The following is a 17,422-nucleotide window of genomic DNA, read 5'->3' as shown; positions in this document are numbered from 1 at the left end:
CAAAGAAAAAAAAAAGCTTGTAAAGCACCCATGAGGCCATTCACAATATAGGAGGAGGAGTAGGAGTAGGACTTAAACAAGTAGAGTATAGACCCCATTTCTGGGAAATTCATCAGAGATGACAAGTCTTTTCTGAAAGTCATTTATACACAGTAGTAATTTTTTGGTGGTAAATGAATGTCTTCCACCATAAATAATTTTTATTCCTAAAATACCCTTGAAACCCTGACAATCCCTCTGTTAAAAGTCTGACCCATAAATTTCTGGTGATCCACCAAAAAGCCCATCTCCATCCAACTTCATCCACCCAAAAACTAGTCTGACCATTCAAAGATTTCTTTAGTATTTGGTTTCTGACTATTTTGTCCTTGCTCTTATTATTTTTGACCTTTTATGTTATGCCCTACCATTAAAGGGATCTATTTTTTTCTTTCTTAATGCATCTCTGAATTTTAGGTCTTATTATAACAGCTGTTTCTCGACTGTTGGTGATATGATTATAAGCCGGGAGACGGTTTTTACAATCCCGGTTGGTCGATTTTTAACTCCGCCTCATTAGAGGAGTATTGAGAACCATTCAGTCACGGGATGGTATGGATCGATGGTAAAAACCGATCTTCCTGTGCCTAAGAATTGCTCCTCAGCTTATGTTGCTCCGACTCTTTCGATTCCCTCAAGGGTTGACACATCGACACCTCATTTTAAGTCAAAATATGCTATTTTTCATAAAAGCGATAGAGTCCGACACTAGGATTGAAAACAGTTTGCTCATGCATATTTTTCATAAAAATAACCGAGTCAAAACACTCAGACAGGTTTTGTAACAATGAATTGGAAACAGTTTCCAGGGAAATTGAACATTGTCGGACAAATTACAGTCCACCATAAGATACGTAGAATACATCAGTGGCGGATTCAGGATGTGTATATTCTATGGGTTCCTTTTAAATATTATATCATACAAATTAACAGAATTTGAATTAGTTTTAGCAAGAAAATAGGGAAAATGCACTAAAAATTTAAGATGGCCCATGCATACTGATGCAAATAGATGATATAAATGATGAGTGCTGTACTGAAGCAATGATTGAAGCACTCTTATGTAAAATAGTTAGTTTTCATGATTGTTCAAAGTCTAGGATAGAAAATTACTGTAGTCCTTTAAGTGTACTGAAATAAGACTTGTATCTTTGTGCTAATCCGAACATACCGAGTGTGCCACCGGTATGAAGCATGACCACTTTCGAACCATGTTCGTGCTCTCTCTGGCTTAACTGAACAGCTAGCTCCCAAGCTGATAAGGTGTATATCGGGTCAACAAGAATTCCAGTTTGGTTAGCAATTTGCTGGCATGCATTGATTTCTCCTTCCAGTACATTGCCAAATCTGACAAAAGTCATCAATCAATAGAACAAAAGCTAGGGTGTCGTAACTTGACCATTTAAATCATGGAGAGGTCGGAAAAATGTAAGCTAGGCATGAAACTCAGATAATAACAGACCTGCCGTTCAGAAACTAAGTCATGGGTATCACTTTCCAGTTACTTGAACCGGGAACCGCTAAGCTAACTAACATATGAAGAGTGACTATAATTTCGGAGTGTGAAACAAAGACAAAACAAATCACAATGAGAATATTTGTCAACTTACTTTCTAGGGGTCTCGCGGTCAACCCAGTTGATGAGTTCATTCTCTGAAGTGTTGCAGGTAAGATCAGATGCATAATATTTTCTGAAATCTGAAATTAAACGACTTTCCTGTTTCTTGTATCCATCAACTGTATCAGCCAGCATCACAGCAGTTATCTTCCATGGCAACCTAGTTTTTTTTATCCGTCAAAATGATTACCGGGTACTCATGAAGGATACAAGATTTCAATATAATAGAGAGGCAGATTGAGATGTGGATTAATACCCAAGAATTCGAGCCCCAAGAGCGAAGCCTATGGTGGTTGTCCCAGTTCCAGAATCAATAACAAAGTTATATGGTCTCTTGTTCCCAAGTATATGACTCTGAGACAAGTACTGCACCAAGCGAAGGATCCCTGCGTGAGACAAGATCGATTAATATGAACAAAGACATCCCACCAACGGTAATGTCTTCCAAGGCATTTGAGTCCAAGCAAAAATGTATTTTGAATTTTTGACACGATGGTAATTTGAGCTGAGCTCGAGCTTGAGCTCGGCTCATAGCTCGTCGAGCTTGACATAATATTACACACCTACCTCTAAGGTAAATCATTACCCCCCGTATAGGGCTATAATTCTGCCACCACCTCTTCATCCTCTCTTCACCACCCCCTCATCTTACCACCATTGTTCTAATTTTTTTTCCTTTGTTTTGACCTACATTACGCCCGTAACAATCATCCCCAATCCATGCAATCCGTAAATAAGACACGCTATGATAAACTGCATTACCAATGACATGAAAACCCAATGATATTGATGAATAAAGGAATATAGTTCTCACCCAAAAGAGCAACTGCATCCCCTGCACCTTCTTTAACAATCACAACCTTTTTTGTTCCGTCCTCCAGATTTCTATAGTCACTTGTTCCCATGCAGTGTAGTTCATCAGATAAGTCCGCGAAACTATCAAGAATGTCAGTGAACCACACAACAGAGCCACTGGGACCTGCAATGGCTTTTGCATGAGTAAGTAGCATTTCTTCTCTCTTGGCATAAATTGATCGCGGAACATATACAGAATTTCCATACATGGATGATATCAGGTTGTATCCAGTCAAAGTTTCTGGCTGTTCTCCCCGAAGAAGTAGATGGGACCTGATGCCTCTTTCCGCACATGAGACGGCTACAACAAACAAATCAGCATAAATGAAGCTCGGTGCTGTATCAATCACTTAGAAACAAAATGCAATCTTGAAATTCGTTCAATTTTCTCTGCTGAATCTTTGTAATGTGCGAAAAGTTACTGATGAAAGTAACCTACCCACAGCTGCAGCATGTGCACTTTGAACACCTCCACAAGTGACCTAGAAATAACCCAGTTGAATTCTTATCACCACATAGAGTAAATGACCTTGACAGCAGACAAAATTTTGGAAGATTGAAACCCAGAAATCAGCGACATGAAAACTTTGTCGCGTTTCATACGTTTGTGAAGTCGGAACACTATCACAGTTAACAACAACAACAACATTGCCACAATGCCTCAAGGGATCGCACAGATTGCGAGGGGGTGGCATGTATGCAACTAAAATAATCTTGAATAACAGTATGTAATGTGCGTGATATGATGAATCCAAGTAAAATATATAGCTATAATAGCCATAAGAGATCTCGCAACCTCTAAGATTTCATTTCACATAGAGCTATGGACGGGGTAATGAGATCAGTAGGACAGTAGCACATGGAAGCTAAATTGCTCATGGCTTTCGAAATAAGTTTCACTAGCGATTTAAACTTAACATGGAAAGCAGTGACCTCACCACATCAGTTCCTGAGAAATCTTCAATCATAGGAAGTAGAGCATCTAATTTCCGAGCTTTATTTCCATTTGCCAATGGATGTAGCAGATCATCCCTCACTACGTAAAATGAAGGACATTTGTAGCTTTCATCCATACAAGCTTCACCCAACTTTGGATGTGCATTAATTGAGAAATTCACATCACTGAAAACCCCGCTCTTCATCTGAGACTGCTTCATTGGATACATGACTTGGTGAACTTTGGTATCTGGCTTTTCTAATGCCCATCTTCTGTCTAACAGTTTTGATATTAAATCCTCACTGCATTGCTTCCGTTGTGAAACATCCTAAGATTTCACAAAATAATACAAGTAACTCACAATCACAGTCCATAATTCTCACACCGATTTTTTCACCAAGCAAAAAACTAGTAGAAAGAGCAAAAAAAATATTCATTTAGACATACTGACATATGTACAGAATACTTCCTAAACCAAACATGTTTCCACTACAATTAGAAATATAGAAGTAAAATCAACATTCCATTTATCAACTGACCCCAAATCATTTCAACATCGACATTAGCAAGACCTCAAATCATATTATCATGGCATTTATGCTTAAAACATAAATCAACGGAGCCCAAATCATTTCATCATCGATATCAGCCAGACCTCAAATCAGATACTCCCTCCGTCCCGGTCAATTGTTGTCCTTTGGTTAGAAAGAAACTCATGTTTACATTATCAAAAATGTAAACAATTGACTGGGACGAACGATAATTTCACAAGAAATTCAGATAATGAAATATTCCCAACTAACAAAATTCATCATAAGCAAATTGAGGAAGAACAAAACCTGGGTAGCATTCATAAAACCTCTAGAAAGAAACTCATGTTTAGAAGCTCCAAAAATTGTAGCTTTTGGGCAATGATGTAACCTCATAGTATTGCTAAAGCATTGATTAACATTCCTTGTTGGATTAATTTGTAACTGTAAAAACAATTTCAACCATTGTATTTCAAATTACAAGCACAATTATATAGGATTACATGATTCTACAAATATATATAATCGTTTCAATCATTTGTTTAACTTTGATTAAAATACGAACACACACTGACACAAGCAACACCTCAGTCCCATAGACATTAATTAGATGTAAAATTAAGGAAGATATGGGAAAAAAGTTTACCTTTGAGGGTGAAAGAACTGATTTTTGGAGTCAATTTTACTGCACTACAGACTACAGTGGTTAATTTTGGTCGTGTGATTGAGAATGTGAAGACTGAAAGGAGATAATTTGGGCCCATATATCGACTTAATATGGGCTTGAATAAGTGTGACATTTTGTAATCTTTGATGGACTTGGGTTATGTTAGTTATGTATGTAATTTCCAAACAAAATTTCATTGAAGACGGACACTATCCGTCACAAGCTGAATATCTCCACTTGCACTATCCACTTGTATTTTATGAGAGAGTCACTATCCGTCTTCAGCTTGTGACGGATAGTGGCCGTCTTCAATGAGACGGACTGATTTCCAAATCCGTCGAAATAGTAAAATGAGTATTGAAATGAGGAAAATGTTTTTTTTTTTGTTCTACTAAAATGAGGAAAATGTTTTTTGTTCGTGTGAAGGGAGCTAGGAAGACAAATGTGACGCGACGGAATTTAAATCCACGTCATAAATACCTCTTTTTATGACTTTATCAGCTGAAACAACTGATATTTACAGGAAAATATATATTGTACAAATTAATATTCATAATATAATGACCGGTTCCATGCAAAAGACATATGGGTATCAATAATCAAGTCATATGACTCGGGATAATGTAACCCATCCCTAACTGTTGAGGTCGTGAAGTAGTGTTTTTGTAATAGATAGTTATACCCAATTTGGGCATCATTTCTAAGTAAAACAAAAATTTTGGCATTTTGTAGGCAAATTGCCATATGATTTGGTATTTATTTGACCTGTCTTAAGACGGATAGTATCCGTTTTAAATGAGAATTTGTGAATATTAAATCTTCATGTGTGATTATAATGTGTTCGGACTTGTGTGATTATAATGTGTTCACTGTTCTATGACTACAATACGGAGTATTAGACTTCTCGATATCTATTGGAAAATATGAATGAATTAATTTAATCCGTTTGTCATAACATTGAACTTAGGCGGCAAGCACAACCACGCAGTGATGGAACGAGGAGGCTAGTAAAAGTCAAGACACTCGCGACTTACTGGGATCACTTTCAAACTCAAATCCCGTTGTTTTCAAACTAGTTTCGAATTAATCATGAATTCCTGAGCATTTTTTGTTTATTACATGGAGCAAAATCCGTTGTTAATCCATCTTGGGTTTACTTCTTCGACTGCGATATTCATCCCACCTTAGATAGCTTCCGAACTGGTCTCCATTGTTCAAGACCATTTGAAAATTAGAGATATGCATGGATTTGGTCGAGCTGTTTTAACTCTAAGTAGTCTTAACAAAGCGGACATAACCAATAATGACAAGCTTAACATCCAGAATGATACTGATCACAGCCAGGAATCGAGAACTTAAATAACGGTGTTTTACTGGAAAATACATGAAGTAACTTACTGTGTCTAATAAAGACCCGTTACATGTGGGCTGAAATATTCCTCGATAACCCACAGCCTGCACAATAATACAATGGTACACGGAAATGGAGTTTTCTGAAAGGAGTATGTATGATCAGTTCATGCTGGAGAAATAAGTCATTCTGTCATTCTTCTGGTATACTGGATATATTATCACTCCTTTGTCCAAATATATCATTAATTCCTCTCCAATTCCCCTTTTCTCTCGCTTCCCAGTAACCGCCAATATAACGATAACAATCATCCTCGTCTTTTTGGAACCATTGTGGTTTCCATCCACTCTCTTGTATTCTCCTGGCCTGCAGGGTATCAAACAATTACTAGTTTGCTCAGGATCTCCAGTCATTAAACATTACCAAGTTACTCAGCATCTCTAGGCTAGCAGAAAATAGCAATGTTACTTTCCCTTGGGTTAAACTCGCCAAAAAAAAAACGTGGATATAGAAGTTCATAGCTGATGGAGGGCATGACTTAATGTTACCCAGGCTCAGTTACAGGTGTCAGACACGTACTATTCAAGAGTCCTAAACTGAGGAAAGGGATGCGGACATGTCACAAAAACAAAATATAGTTATAAACTTGCGGACATGTCCGAAACTTAAAATATTTAGTTTAAAGTAAAATAAATAGTTGATAAATAAGGTTTAAAGACAATTCAAATCATACTAAATGTCTAATACGAGCGGCCTCCCAAAGCACATCTATATTTAGATCACAAAATAAGTGAACCAAGACATGACTTTGCAGAGTTATATTTTGCGAACGCATCCCCAAGCATTCACATATTCACATTACACAGAGCAATCAGCCTTCTTAGTTCACTGACTATAAGGACATTGCTTGGTGTTCTAATATTGAATTCGTACCTGTCTTTGTCGCTGTTCAAGCCTGAGTTTCTCTGCATTTGCTAGTTCATATTCGCCATTTTCCAAGTGTCTTTGATCCGGCCTAAGCCTTGAGTCTGTTGGTGGAAGCTTCTCATTCAATCCCGGAGTCAGTTCATTCAAAGATATTGCAAAAGGGGTGAGGTTGTATCGAGTCTTGGTGGCAGATTTATCTCTCTCCCACAACAAAACGGCTTCTGTCATTGGATCGTACCCCTTTGGCTTGGTGGTCGGGTCACCTAGCACATAATACATTGCCTCATCCCACTTTCCTATTAACATGGCAACTTTTTCACCAGTCCTGTTGTCTTCTACAAAACCATGAACCTACAAGCATCAATTGGAATATATTTTTAGCATCTGGTGGGTGACACACCATACTAATTGTTCAACTGAGTAAACTAAATAACAAGCTCTTAGAAGAAAAAAAAAAATCCAAAACATCCAAGAAGAGATCTAGATCAACTCCAAAGAGGTCATGATTACAGGTTTCAACTGTCAAGCAACCATTGAAAAAAAAAAAAAACAGAGTTTCTTTGAGAGATGGTCTCTCGTCGCGGCAATCTTTTGAAACTATTTCCCATTTCTGGTCAAAAAGATTCTTTCCTCGTATTAATTGCCAGAAGTTCAATTATCGAGCACAAAAGAGTGCTATTAAAGGAGAGTTTTGAATAAAAATGCTCTTATGAAGCCCTCAAGCTGGGTTTCTATCAGACACAGATTTCAAGGAACTATTTACTACAACACATAAGAAAAAAAAATTAAAACAATGTCGGGAGAATTACAGTAAAACTTCAAAGCTAAAACAGAAAGATCACCTGATGTGGGTTCTGTTCTATAATGGACTGCTCTTTGAATTTCAGCTTGCAGGAATAGTTGCCACTTCCTTTGATGCGCATGGTGCCATAATGATCACAGTAGATTTTACCAATAATGATGTTGTATAAGGAAGTGGTCACCTTGCTCCACTGAAATGATTCACCATCTTCAAACTGAAGAGTAAGAGCACCAACGGGATCTAGCTGGATGGAGCGTCCCCAAAATTTGCCCTTGAGATTAGAATCAGCCCAGAATTTCCATCCCCTGCCCTCACAGTGACAAGCAACTACCATCGGATGGTGACTGACCTAAAGTTTGCGGGTTTCTAGTTAGTATTCAAGCTATAGAGTAGTTGATTCTCAGTAATACTAGTTTAGAGCATAAGAGCACAAAACCTATGTCACAAGAAGTAAAGGACTGAAATCATTGAACACAAAATAAATAAATGGTCACAAAGTTTTATAAGAGACGGTCTAACATGTGACACCACCTACATCATTATGTATTTTTTATTTAATTATAGGGTTTATGGGTAAATGGCTAGTCTTACATGTCAAATATTACATGAAAATAAGCTGTAAAATGCACTAAACTGTACAATTCTGTAAATAGGAGAGAGAAGGAGAGATAACTTGATACATACCTTTTCAGAGAAAAAACGGAGGCCTTTATCAGGGTAGTCAGCTTCATAGGTTTCCCCAAGCAGGGGATTAAAAGGCTTACATTGTCGACCTTCCGTTGAAGCATAGCCGGATACTGCAAAGGCTGCTACGTGTAAAATTCTCATCAAATTATTCCCCTGCAATTGGTAAAACCGTTGGCTTAGTTTAGAGCTCAAGCCATTACACAGAAACATACTAGATAACTAAAGACAATATCATCTCCTTCCTTCCTCTGTGCAACAATGAAAAACTGTTGCAGTATCCACGAAGGGTGCTAGGGGATATATTTTGGGGTAGCAAAATTCACTAAGCGCTGGCAATATGGTATCATTAATTTACTAGATTGAAATATGAGCATTTTTGAAGTTGCAAAATAAAGTCTTTTACAGGCTTGAATTTTCAGGGGTTGGATAGCAACTAATCAATTAGCTAAGATGTTTCCCAATAACGCTCACAAACGAAAAAGAAAAAAATTATAAAAGTTTACACAGAATCTTACCAACTTTCCCCATTCGAGTGCTCTATCAACCAAGTGTGAATATTCCAAGTCCTCAAAGCATTTCTGCAGCGAAGATAAAGGCTCGTTGAAGTAAACAGGTAGGCAAACCCCAGAGAGGTCCTTGCCAATATTATCTTTGATGATTGACCACAAGCCAATAGGCTTTTCTTTTTCTTTCGGCTCAGGTAAACTATCCCTTCTTTTGATATATGGGTACTCCACTAGTCTAAAACCCATCTGAAGCTCCTGTGAGCAATCCTGTCCCAGTGAACTACAAGCATCTGCAAAGGATTCTCTTCCACGACAAGAAGCACTTCTCAAAAATTCAGAAGATAAGTAATCGTTTGTATCAAAATATGCTCCATCATCTTCATCTGTTTCAGCGTCCCCACCATCCCGACTTTCATTCTCCGGTTCAAAATCACTTCCACTACCTTCAGACATGATGGAATAGAAGTCTGCCAATTAAAAAGGGTACTTAAGTATCGGTTTCATGAGAAACTAAAATGTCATTACCAAGAGGCATGTTTAAGCAATTAAATTACATCTTCTACAACATTTTTCTTGTTTATTGTTGCTGGTCCTAACACCCATATTGAATAATGTATACGTAATACACATAAGTGCCACTGACCACTGAATCTTCTGTTTGCTTGTCCGCAACACGAATCCCTTCTCTTTGTTTCATCTACAACAGTTGTCTCCAACTCTATCTTCTCGCTCTGAAATCCAGAAAAGGTGAGAAAATGACGTTAGTGGTGATGCAGGATTATGATTTATGAATTCATGGTAAATCTAAAACCAGTTTTCAAGACATTTCACAATTAAATGACATTTGAAAAGTGAATTAACCTCGTAAAAAACCAACATAATGAGAATTGCTGTAAAAACCTTTAATATCCAATTTACTGTTTAATGCAATCAGGCCTAAGTGAATCATAATCACATTCATACGTGGTCTACAAGTAAAGATACTAGTAGTTAAGGAGACTCGGAAGAGATCTCAAATAATTTGTGAACCAGATAAGATGCCACAATCAGGGTATGATGCTCTTCATTTTCTATTTTGAACTGTATTGTCGCTGCTTCATTGGTAACTTGGAGGCTAAATGCAGAACACTTGTAAAATTATACTTGAAGTTGTGTTGTCTTCACTCCCACAGAAATACAGTTTTTTTAAAAATAGAAGCAGGATATGACCATCCTACTTCCACTTTCAGAAAGTACAGTAAGATAAAATGGATCTAGTCATCCAACCAGCAGTGATCGAGGCTAAGAAAGATACCTCTAGACGTCTCAAAGTATCCATGAGAGCCACGTGTTTGTACTGGAGAGCATTTAGCTGAACCTGAAGCTCCGAGACTTCTGAGAGCATAATAGACTCGCAGTCTTTAATGATTGGCTCAGCAATGCCTTCCTGCAACATTCTTCGGCGTAATTGCTCTGTTGAGACAACAATGTCTTTAGGAGCGAATTCATTGTTCGACAATGCCCTTGGAAAGAGATCTTTGGCTGCTAACAATGCTTCAATCCACGCTGCCCTATCTTCTTTGGAGACGCAACGCAAGTGAAGAGTCTTTGTCCCAGTAAAGATGCTCAGCCTTTTATCGTCTGATTTGCTAGCACGAACAGAAGAAACCTGCAATGCATGATATACAAAACTAAGCCTCTTTAGGAAGCATAATAACAATCTCAAAGTCCAAACCATCTCCACAAAAACCAAATCATTTTCCTCCTCTTATTTCAAAATGTGATGAATAATTGTTATACAATGCCTAGAATTTACATCTTGTTCAAGCAGACAACTCTTAAAATTAATTATAATCAATACTGACACTAATTCATGTTGACATTTCATTGGAATTTAATAAAAATTTAGCACACTGGACATATAATGGAATCGATGTAAAGTTGGAACATGTCATTGCACAACAATCAGATAAATTGTTCGATATTTTCATCTAAGTACGAGTGTACGACAAATATTAAATGGACTGATCTCAAATGATTAGAAATAAGATGGCATAATACACCTATTTCTCCCCAATCCTATAGGCGATAAAGATCAAGAAGATCTGAACGAAGCTACATAAGCCACTACAATTCCACTTACAAGTTTAATCGATCAAGTGCCCCAACTAACAGCCATTTACTTGTTCGCTCTAGAATGCTAACCTAGAATATGATTTTACAGTTCCCAATTTCAAAGTACCAAAAATGAGGTTAAAGAATCCAGCATCTGTTTCTCTATAGGTTGCATCCTAGCAATCACACAAGAATAGGTCACCAAAATTAAATACCACACGTCGATGCAACACCACCTTCTTAACTGAAAATACACAAAAGGAACAAGAAGACCAGTCTCCCACACTATCAAAGAACTTGCTAATTTCATATACAAAACCAGCTCATTTCTAGTATGACCCCTTCCCATAATTAAGCATTCAACTCTAAACACAATCAAAATCAAATAATCATCATATAAAATCCACCAATCAAACCCACACTCCCATCCTACCTACTCAGAATCAACTATTCAACTCTAAAAACTCCCAATAATTAAATAAAAAAACACAGCATTAACAACAAAATACTTGTGTAACGGGTTCTTTGATAACTACTTTTACACTAATATGGGCATGATTTTCTTGTGACTTGGACATCTAACCGCCTTACACAAGTATATTGTAAAAACGGGCTCTTTAATAACTACTTTCGCGATAATATGGGCATGATGTTCTTATGAATTGGACCTGTTCAGCCTTACACAAGATTAACTGCAACAACAAAAACAACAACAACAAAGGTCAAACCTTCAAATGAACTTCACCAAAAGGCTTCCATTGCTGTTTCGCCGACAAATTAGTACTACTAATCCTCCCATTAACATTATTATTACTATTATAACCATAATTATACTTACTAAAACTACCATTATTACTACCATTACTATTATAATTATAATTAAAATTATTAAAATTACTACTATTTTTCCCCCAAATATATTTCCTAATATACTTAACAGAATCATCCCCAATAATCTTAACAACACCATTAACACTTTCGCCGCCTCCGTTACTAATCACAATTTTATCCGGTCCATGTAATTTATAATACGACAACACTCCATCTTCCAACACAAACCACCTCGATTTCCACCCTTTTCCGTAATTCACCCACTTATAAACTATCCCCGCCACCGCCGCCGCCTCTGCTGTCGCCGCATTTGATCCATTACTATTACTACGCTTCTTACTAAGACTCATCGCCGCCGCTGACGCCGTCGTCGCCGCGATCACATCCTCTGCTTCGTGGTGGTGATTAAGCTGATCAATCGATGACGAACTAATCGAGGACACTTGTGCTGAGTAACTATGTCTAGAATAGCTTAAATTAACTCCTACATTGTTCGTCGGAAACCCTAACTCCGCCGATTTTCCGACGACATTGGCTCCTGGTGCCGCCGTCGGCGGCGTAGCGTCGCGATCGACGGAAACTGGCGCAATGCAGCATAAAGGATTCATTTTTTCGATTCGTAAATGAAATTAATTGGTGATGCTACATTTGAGAAATTAATTAATCGATCGATCGATTAAAGCTGTAAGCAATCAAATGGTAGTACAAGTATAGTTAATTGAAGTGGAATGCGACTGATCAAGTAGATAGAAGTAGTGAAGAACCCTAGAATTGAAGCAATTGAATTGAATTTTTTGCAGTGATGAAAGAGAAAAAGGGGGGGAAGTTGAGAATTAATTGAAGAGAATTGAATTATTTCGGGGAAATAAAAAGGAGACGAAATGAATAATCTCCCCCGTCTTATTTATTTGTTTAACTTCAATTAAAATACCGTTTTTAAACGCAAATACGTAAATAAATGATTGAAATGCAGATAATGATAAATAGTGAAAGGAGTGGGAAATACTCCCTCCAATTCATCATAATGTTCCCATATCAATATGGCACAATACTTAAGAAAGATGATTATAAAATAATAAAGGACAAATGTGGGGTTGGTGTTAGGAGAGAGAGATGAATTAATAGGAGTTAAATAAGGAGTTGTGGGGCCAAAATATTAAGAAAAGTAATAAAATATGAGTAAAAGAGTTGTGTGGGGTTTGATTATAGGAGAGAGAAATGAATAAAATAAGAGAAAAAGTTACCAAAAAAGGAAAGGGGAACATTACTTGAATAATCCGTTTTGGGAAATAGGGAACATTATAGCGAATTGGAGGGAGTACTTCATAAGTAAACAAATTATCGGGATGAGGAGAATAATAATAAGGAAATGAGTAAAAAAAAGAGAAAAATATGAATACATAAATAAATGATCGAGACGGAAAAAATATGAGTTTAAAAGAGCGGAGAAGGGAGGAGGAGGTGGAGGGAGCAGGTAATGATTGTGAGAAGGGAGACAAGTAACATGAGATCTTTTGGGGTTTTTTGGGGACCAACTTTTGGGTTTGGCCCCTTAACCCAAATAGTAACTTTGGGTTTTTGTGGGTGGGTCTTGTGTGGGAAAGCCAATTTTAAGGTTTTCAATAATATACGATTATACGATATGGTTTTTGTAGACTGTTATATAGTGTAATACGTATAATGTGATACAAATAATTTAAGAAGAGTAATGTAATTTTATCTATATAAATTCAGAAGACAATACTCATCAGAGAGAGCGCCACGTCATTAATACATTTTTTTTTTTCGAAAATCCTGGTTATGGTGGGACCCATGTGTGTGCAACGTATTTAATTACTAAGATATCCGTCTTTCAAAACATGCGCTTAAATCCGTCTCGCAACAAATTATATAAAATCATCTTACGGAATACTTCTTCAAATTAATTTTATGATAAAATTTTATACATTCCGTGTTAATAAAATGAATAACATTACGCAGAATTAATTACAAAAGCGAGTTACCGTAATTGAATTACATAATTACTAAATCAAAATTACACAATAAAATTACATAATTCCAGGAAAGAATTACACTTATATACGGATCGAAAATACATCGAGAATGAATTACAAAATGAATAACAAGTATTTTTGTTATGAATAATTTTACCTTGCACAGTAAATCTAATGAAAACATAATTTTTTAAAAATACAGTGTACGAGAATTTTTTTTAAAAATATCAATAATGACGAGAAATGTACTTGGAATATAAAACTCGGCATCTGAACTACCAGTCGCGCACACCGAAACTGGTAGGTGACAATGATAGCAAACCGAGTTAATATAGACTTCAGCAAGCAGTGAAATCTATTTTTAATTTTTTTTTTACTCTACAAAATAAACAAATAAATTTTCATTTAAATTACAAGTGATTTAAATTATAATTAAATTTTTTTAATAAAATTTTTTTAAATAATTCACAATTGTTATAACAAATATTTTGTAAATAATAAACAGAAAAATTTTCATTTAAATTACAAGTGCATATTGCTCGACTAACACTTACTCCATCGGACACCAGTAGATTTCCGGTACGTTTCAGTAGAAGACAATTCCCCATCTCTGTTTGTTTTGCAATGACGATAAACAAGAGTCAAGGACAGTCTTTATCTCAGTGTCAAAGATCTATCTTCCAAGACCAGTGTTTAGTCATGGCCAGCTTTATGTCGCACTTTCCAGGGTCACCCGAAAAGAAGGCTTGAAAATTTTAATTTGTGACTCAGATATGCGTACTTCTACTACGACTACTAATATAGTGTATCATGAAATTTTTCAATTTTTAGAATAACTTGCATATGTTAAAGTTGATTATTAGATTATATTTCTTTTATCCGAATGTAAAGTTTTTTATGTATGCATTTTTTGTTTACAATAGTAGATTATGTTATTTCCTTATAAACCAGTGCATGTGAACAGATGTTTGTAACAAATTTAAACATTAATTGTGAACATCGTTGATTTAGACCAATTAGATACGTACAATAGAAATGCAAAAACAAATATACATTAAAAAATATTCATTCTGGCCCAAATACATACCCGTGTAATTTTGCACGGATTTAAAACTAGTTATACGTGAAAATAAAATAGTTCAGAAGAAGATTAGGTTTTCATAACAACTATATCTATAAATTAAAGAAAAAAAAGTGAATTTTAATTTAAGAGTTTATTGCTAATATTAAAGACTTGTCGGGATGTACGAAAAACAAAAGTACTTCGTATTTGTTTGTTTAGACTTATTTCCGCTAGTGACATGTCAACCAATAGTTTACTCACCTTGTGAAATAATTTAGTTTTTTTTTTGTGTACAATAATGATTTCTTCAAGGCTCCACAATATTTGAAAATATCATTCATATCTTGTTCTCTATCATACGCTGCATTTTTTTTACAGTTTTATTTTTGTATTTTTCTTATTAGTTTTTTGACATGCATACTTTTGAAAACATCCTTCATATTTTATCACCTTCCATACACAACATTTTTGTCATCAGTTTATGTTGTTACTTTCTTATTTTTTATGAAATTTAAAAAATGTATAATATAAATCAAATGATTATATACTCTGTAGTCTATAGTAATCAATAATTCTTGTATAAAAGCGTTTTACAGAAGTGTTATTGTAAAATTAAGTGATATTTTACATAAATAATCCCATTAATTAAAATAACTTCAATAAACTGTCACTTCTACAAACTAATATTTTTATTGTAAAATCGTTTTAAAAAGCTTTACATGGTATGTAATTCAACATTTACATGGCTACAGTTAACATACGTGAAGGGACATGCAATTGTAGATTTGCATTACAAATTAAACAACGGACCTAAGTTAGGTGTTACTCAACTCGTTTTAACTTAAAACCAATTAAATATCCGTTTTATAAGAGACCATTTGTTTCGGATTTGCATGAATATGTATAAAACGATCCGTTAGCATACGTGAAGGGACATGCAGGTGTAGATTTGCATTACAAAAATCGAATCTAATACAGTATAATAATACTAAGAAAGTACGATCATGTTCTCTATTATTCTCTCATTGCGTGACCGACATGTGACATCAATATTTCTTTATCTACAAATTTTCATTTAAGACGGTACTATCCGTCTTAAATTGAAGACGTGTCAAATAACACAGTAACATACCATTTGTATATATAAGACAAATACATTACTTTTTTCCTATGTATTTTTATATAGACAATTGATATGTCCTTGATCCGTTTTATACTTAAGACGGATAGTGTCGTCTTAATTAAGAAAAGAGACTTGTTGTTCATTATCATCTTCTATTGCATCGTTCTTAACCAAAAGTTGCATGTATGGACCTATGGTGTTTATGCTTAGTGGGTTTTATTCCTTTTGTTTGGGATGCCAATTTTAAAAGCCTAAAGATTGAGGGTGTTTTTTTTTTTTTTAAATAATAATGTGATTTTTATATGAATTTGTGATGTAATAAATGTATGCACTTTTAGTCGGGGGAATTTAACTAGTAGCAAAGTGTAACACTCGTTATCCCAAATTTACAAAAATTAGTTAAGATTATCGATTTTGCTACCAAAAAATTCTTAAATAAGAGAGCTCAAATTAAGTATAAAATAACATGCGAAAAATTCGCTACCTCAAAATTTCATTTATAGGCTTGCTCCTGCTTTTAGTGATGGTGAATCTATACTCTATAGTCTACATATATTTAGTACATTAATTTCAAAAATCTTAAACAAATAGATGAAAATTTATACTCGGCAGTGTTCTACTCCGTCTGTTTTAATCATTTGTTTACTTTTTAATTTCTTTATGAGGCTTATTTAATCAAAATAAATAAATAATTAAAACATAGAGAATATATATATATATAAAAAAAATGTTATTTTTCTTGTTAATTAATTACAATATCATTTTTAACGTATCGTATAAAACGGTTTTATTATTACAAGTAAATAGGGCCCTTCTTACAAATATGGCTTACAAATCAATAAGACCAGCAAGTTAATGAGGAGCCCAACAATTGAACGGCAAGTGATTGGGCCCAGTTTACAGTTAGCACTTGGGCTGAATTTTGGCCAGCTCACACCCCTATCCCAACCCGACCCATCTTAGCACTAGTGTCGGGTCCGAACTTCAATTTTGAGAAATCGGCCCGCTTGACCCGTGAAAAAAATAGCACATCCCGACTGATCGCGCTATAACCCGTACCCATCACGGGTCGATCCAGGTTCCACCTAGACCCTGGCCTGACCCGCCACACCTCATTTGGCGCTCAGTTGTTTTCGGGCACGAGAAGCTCACCTTTGCTCGCATTGGATATTCTGTTTTACAGCATGTTGTTGCAGCAATTGTTGATGTCTTATTCTTCAACAAAGACGATGAGTTTGATCTCTTAACTAAGGAGGGGCATAAAATGAAACGTTATCGTCGTAAGATGGGGTATGATAAGTTTGATCATTTGAGGTTTGACCATTACGACAGACGAGAGCGTGAAGAAGAAGTAATTGGTTTGAAGTGGGTGTACAAAATAAAGTATAATGAAGATGG

The 17,422-nt window shown here is 35.6% G+C and overlaps 2 protein-coding genes across 5 annotated transcripts; both read right to left on the bottom strand.

Moving 5' to 3' along the window:
- Positions 1-923: 923 nt before the first annotated feature.
- Positions 924-4,738, bottom strand: LOC141644367 (D-cysteine desulfhydrase 2, mitochondrial). 2 transcript variants are annotated; one of them, XM_074453874.1, is made up of 8 exons: positions 4,626-4,738; positions 4,289-4,423; positions 3,451-3,777; positions 2,952-2,994; positions 2,472-2,813; positions 1,914-2,043; positions 1,650-1,817; positions 924-1,386 (listed from the first exon to the last, which is right to left on the bottom strand). In XM_074453874.1, the coding sequence occupies exons 2-8, from the start codon at positions 4,373-4,375 to the stop codon at positions 1,149-1,151; spliced, it is 1,335 nt and encodes a 444-aa protein (XP_074309975.1). In that variant the 5' UTR covers positions 4,376-4,423; positions 4,626-4,738; the 3' UTR covers positions 924-1,148. The 2 variants fall into 2 exon arrangements, with proteins under 2 accessions (XP_074309975.1, XP_074309976.1); XM_074453875.1 differs by lacking the exon at positions 4,289-4,423 and having other exon boundaries at positions 4,626-4,736.
- A 1,233-nt stretch (positions 4,739-5,971) lies between these two features.
- On the bottom strand, positions 5,972-12,735 carry LOC141644366 (oxysterol-binding protein-related protein 1D). Of its 3 annotated transcripts, none has more exons than XM_074453870.1 (8): positions 11,742-12,735; positions 10,214-10,567; positions 9,563-9,650; positions 8,929-9,386; positions 8,411-8,566; positions 7,767-8,075; positions 6,931-7,275; positions 5,972-6,363 (listed from the first exon to the last, which is right to left on the bottom strand). In XM_074453870.1, the coding sequence occupies exons 1-8, from the start codon at positions 12,450-12,452 to the stop codon at positions 6,190-6,192; spliced, it is 2,595 nt and encodes an 864-aa protein (XP_074309971.1). In that variant the 5' UTR covers positions 12,453-12,735; the 3' UTR covers positions 5,972-6,189. The 3 variants fall into 3 exon arrangements, with proteins under 3 accessions (XP_074309971.1, XP_074309972.1, XP_074309973.1); XM_074453871.1 differs by having other exon boundaries at positions 8,929-9,362; positions 11,742-12,573; XM_074453872.1 differs by lacking the exon at positions 11,742-12,735 and adding an exon at positions 11,042-11,524.
- Between the last annotated feature and the right edge of the window lie 4,687 nt (positions 12,736-17,422).

The sequence above is a fragment of the Silene latifolia genome, chromosome 2 (genome assembly GCF_048544455.1).
Source record: "Silene latifolia isolate original U9 population chromosome 2, ASM4854445v1, whole genome shotgun sequence".
In the NCBI taxonomy this organism is placed as follows: domain Eukaryota; kingdom Viridiplantae; phylum Streptophyta; class Magnoliopsida; order Caryophyllales; family Caryophyllaceae; genus Silene; species Silene latifolia.
Note: the sequence above shows the minus strand (reverse complement) of the source record. Positions and strands in the feature narration are given on the sequence as shown.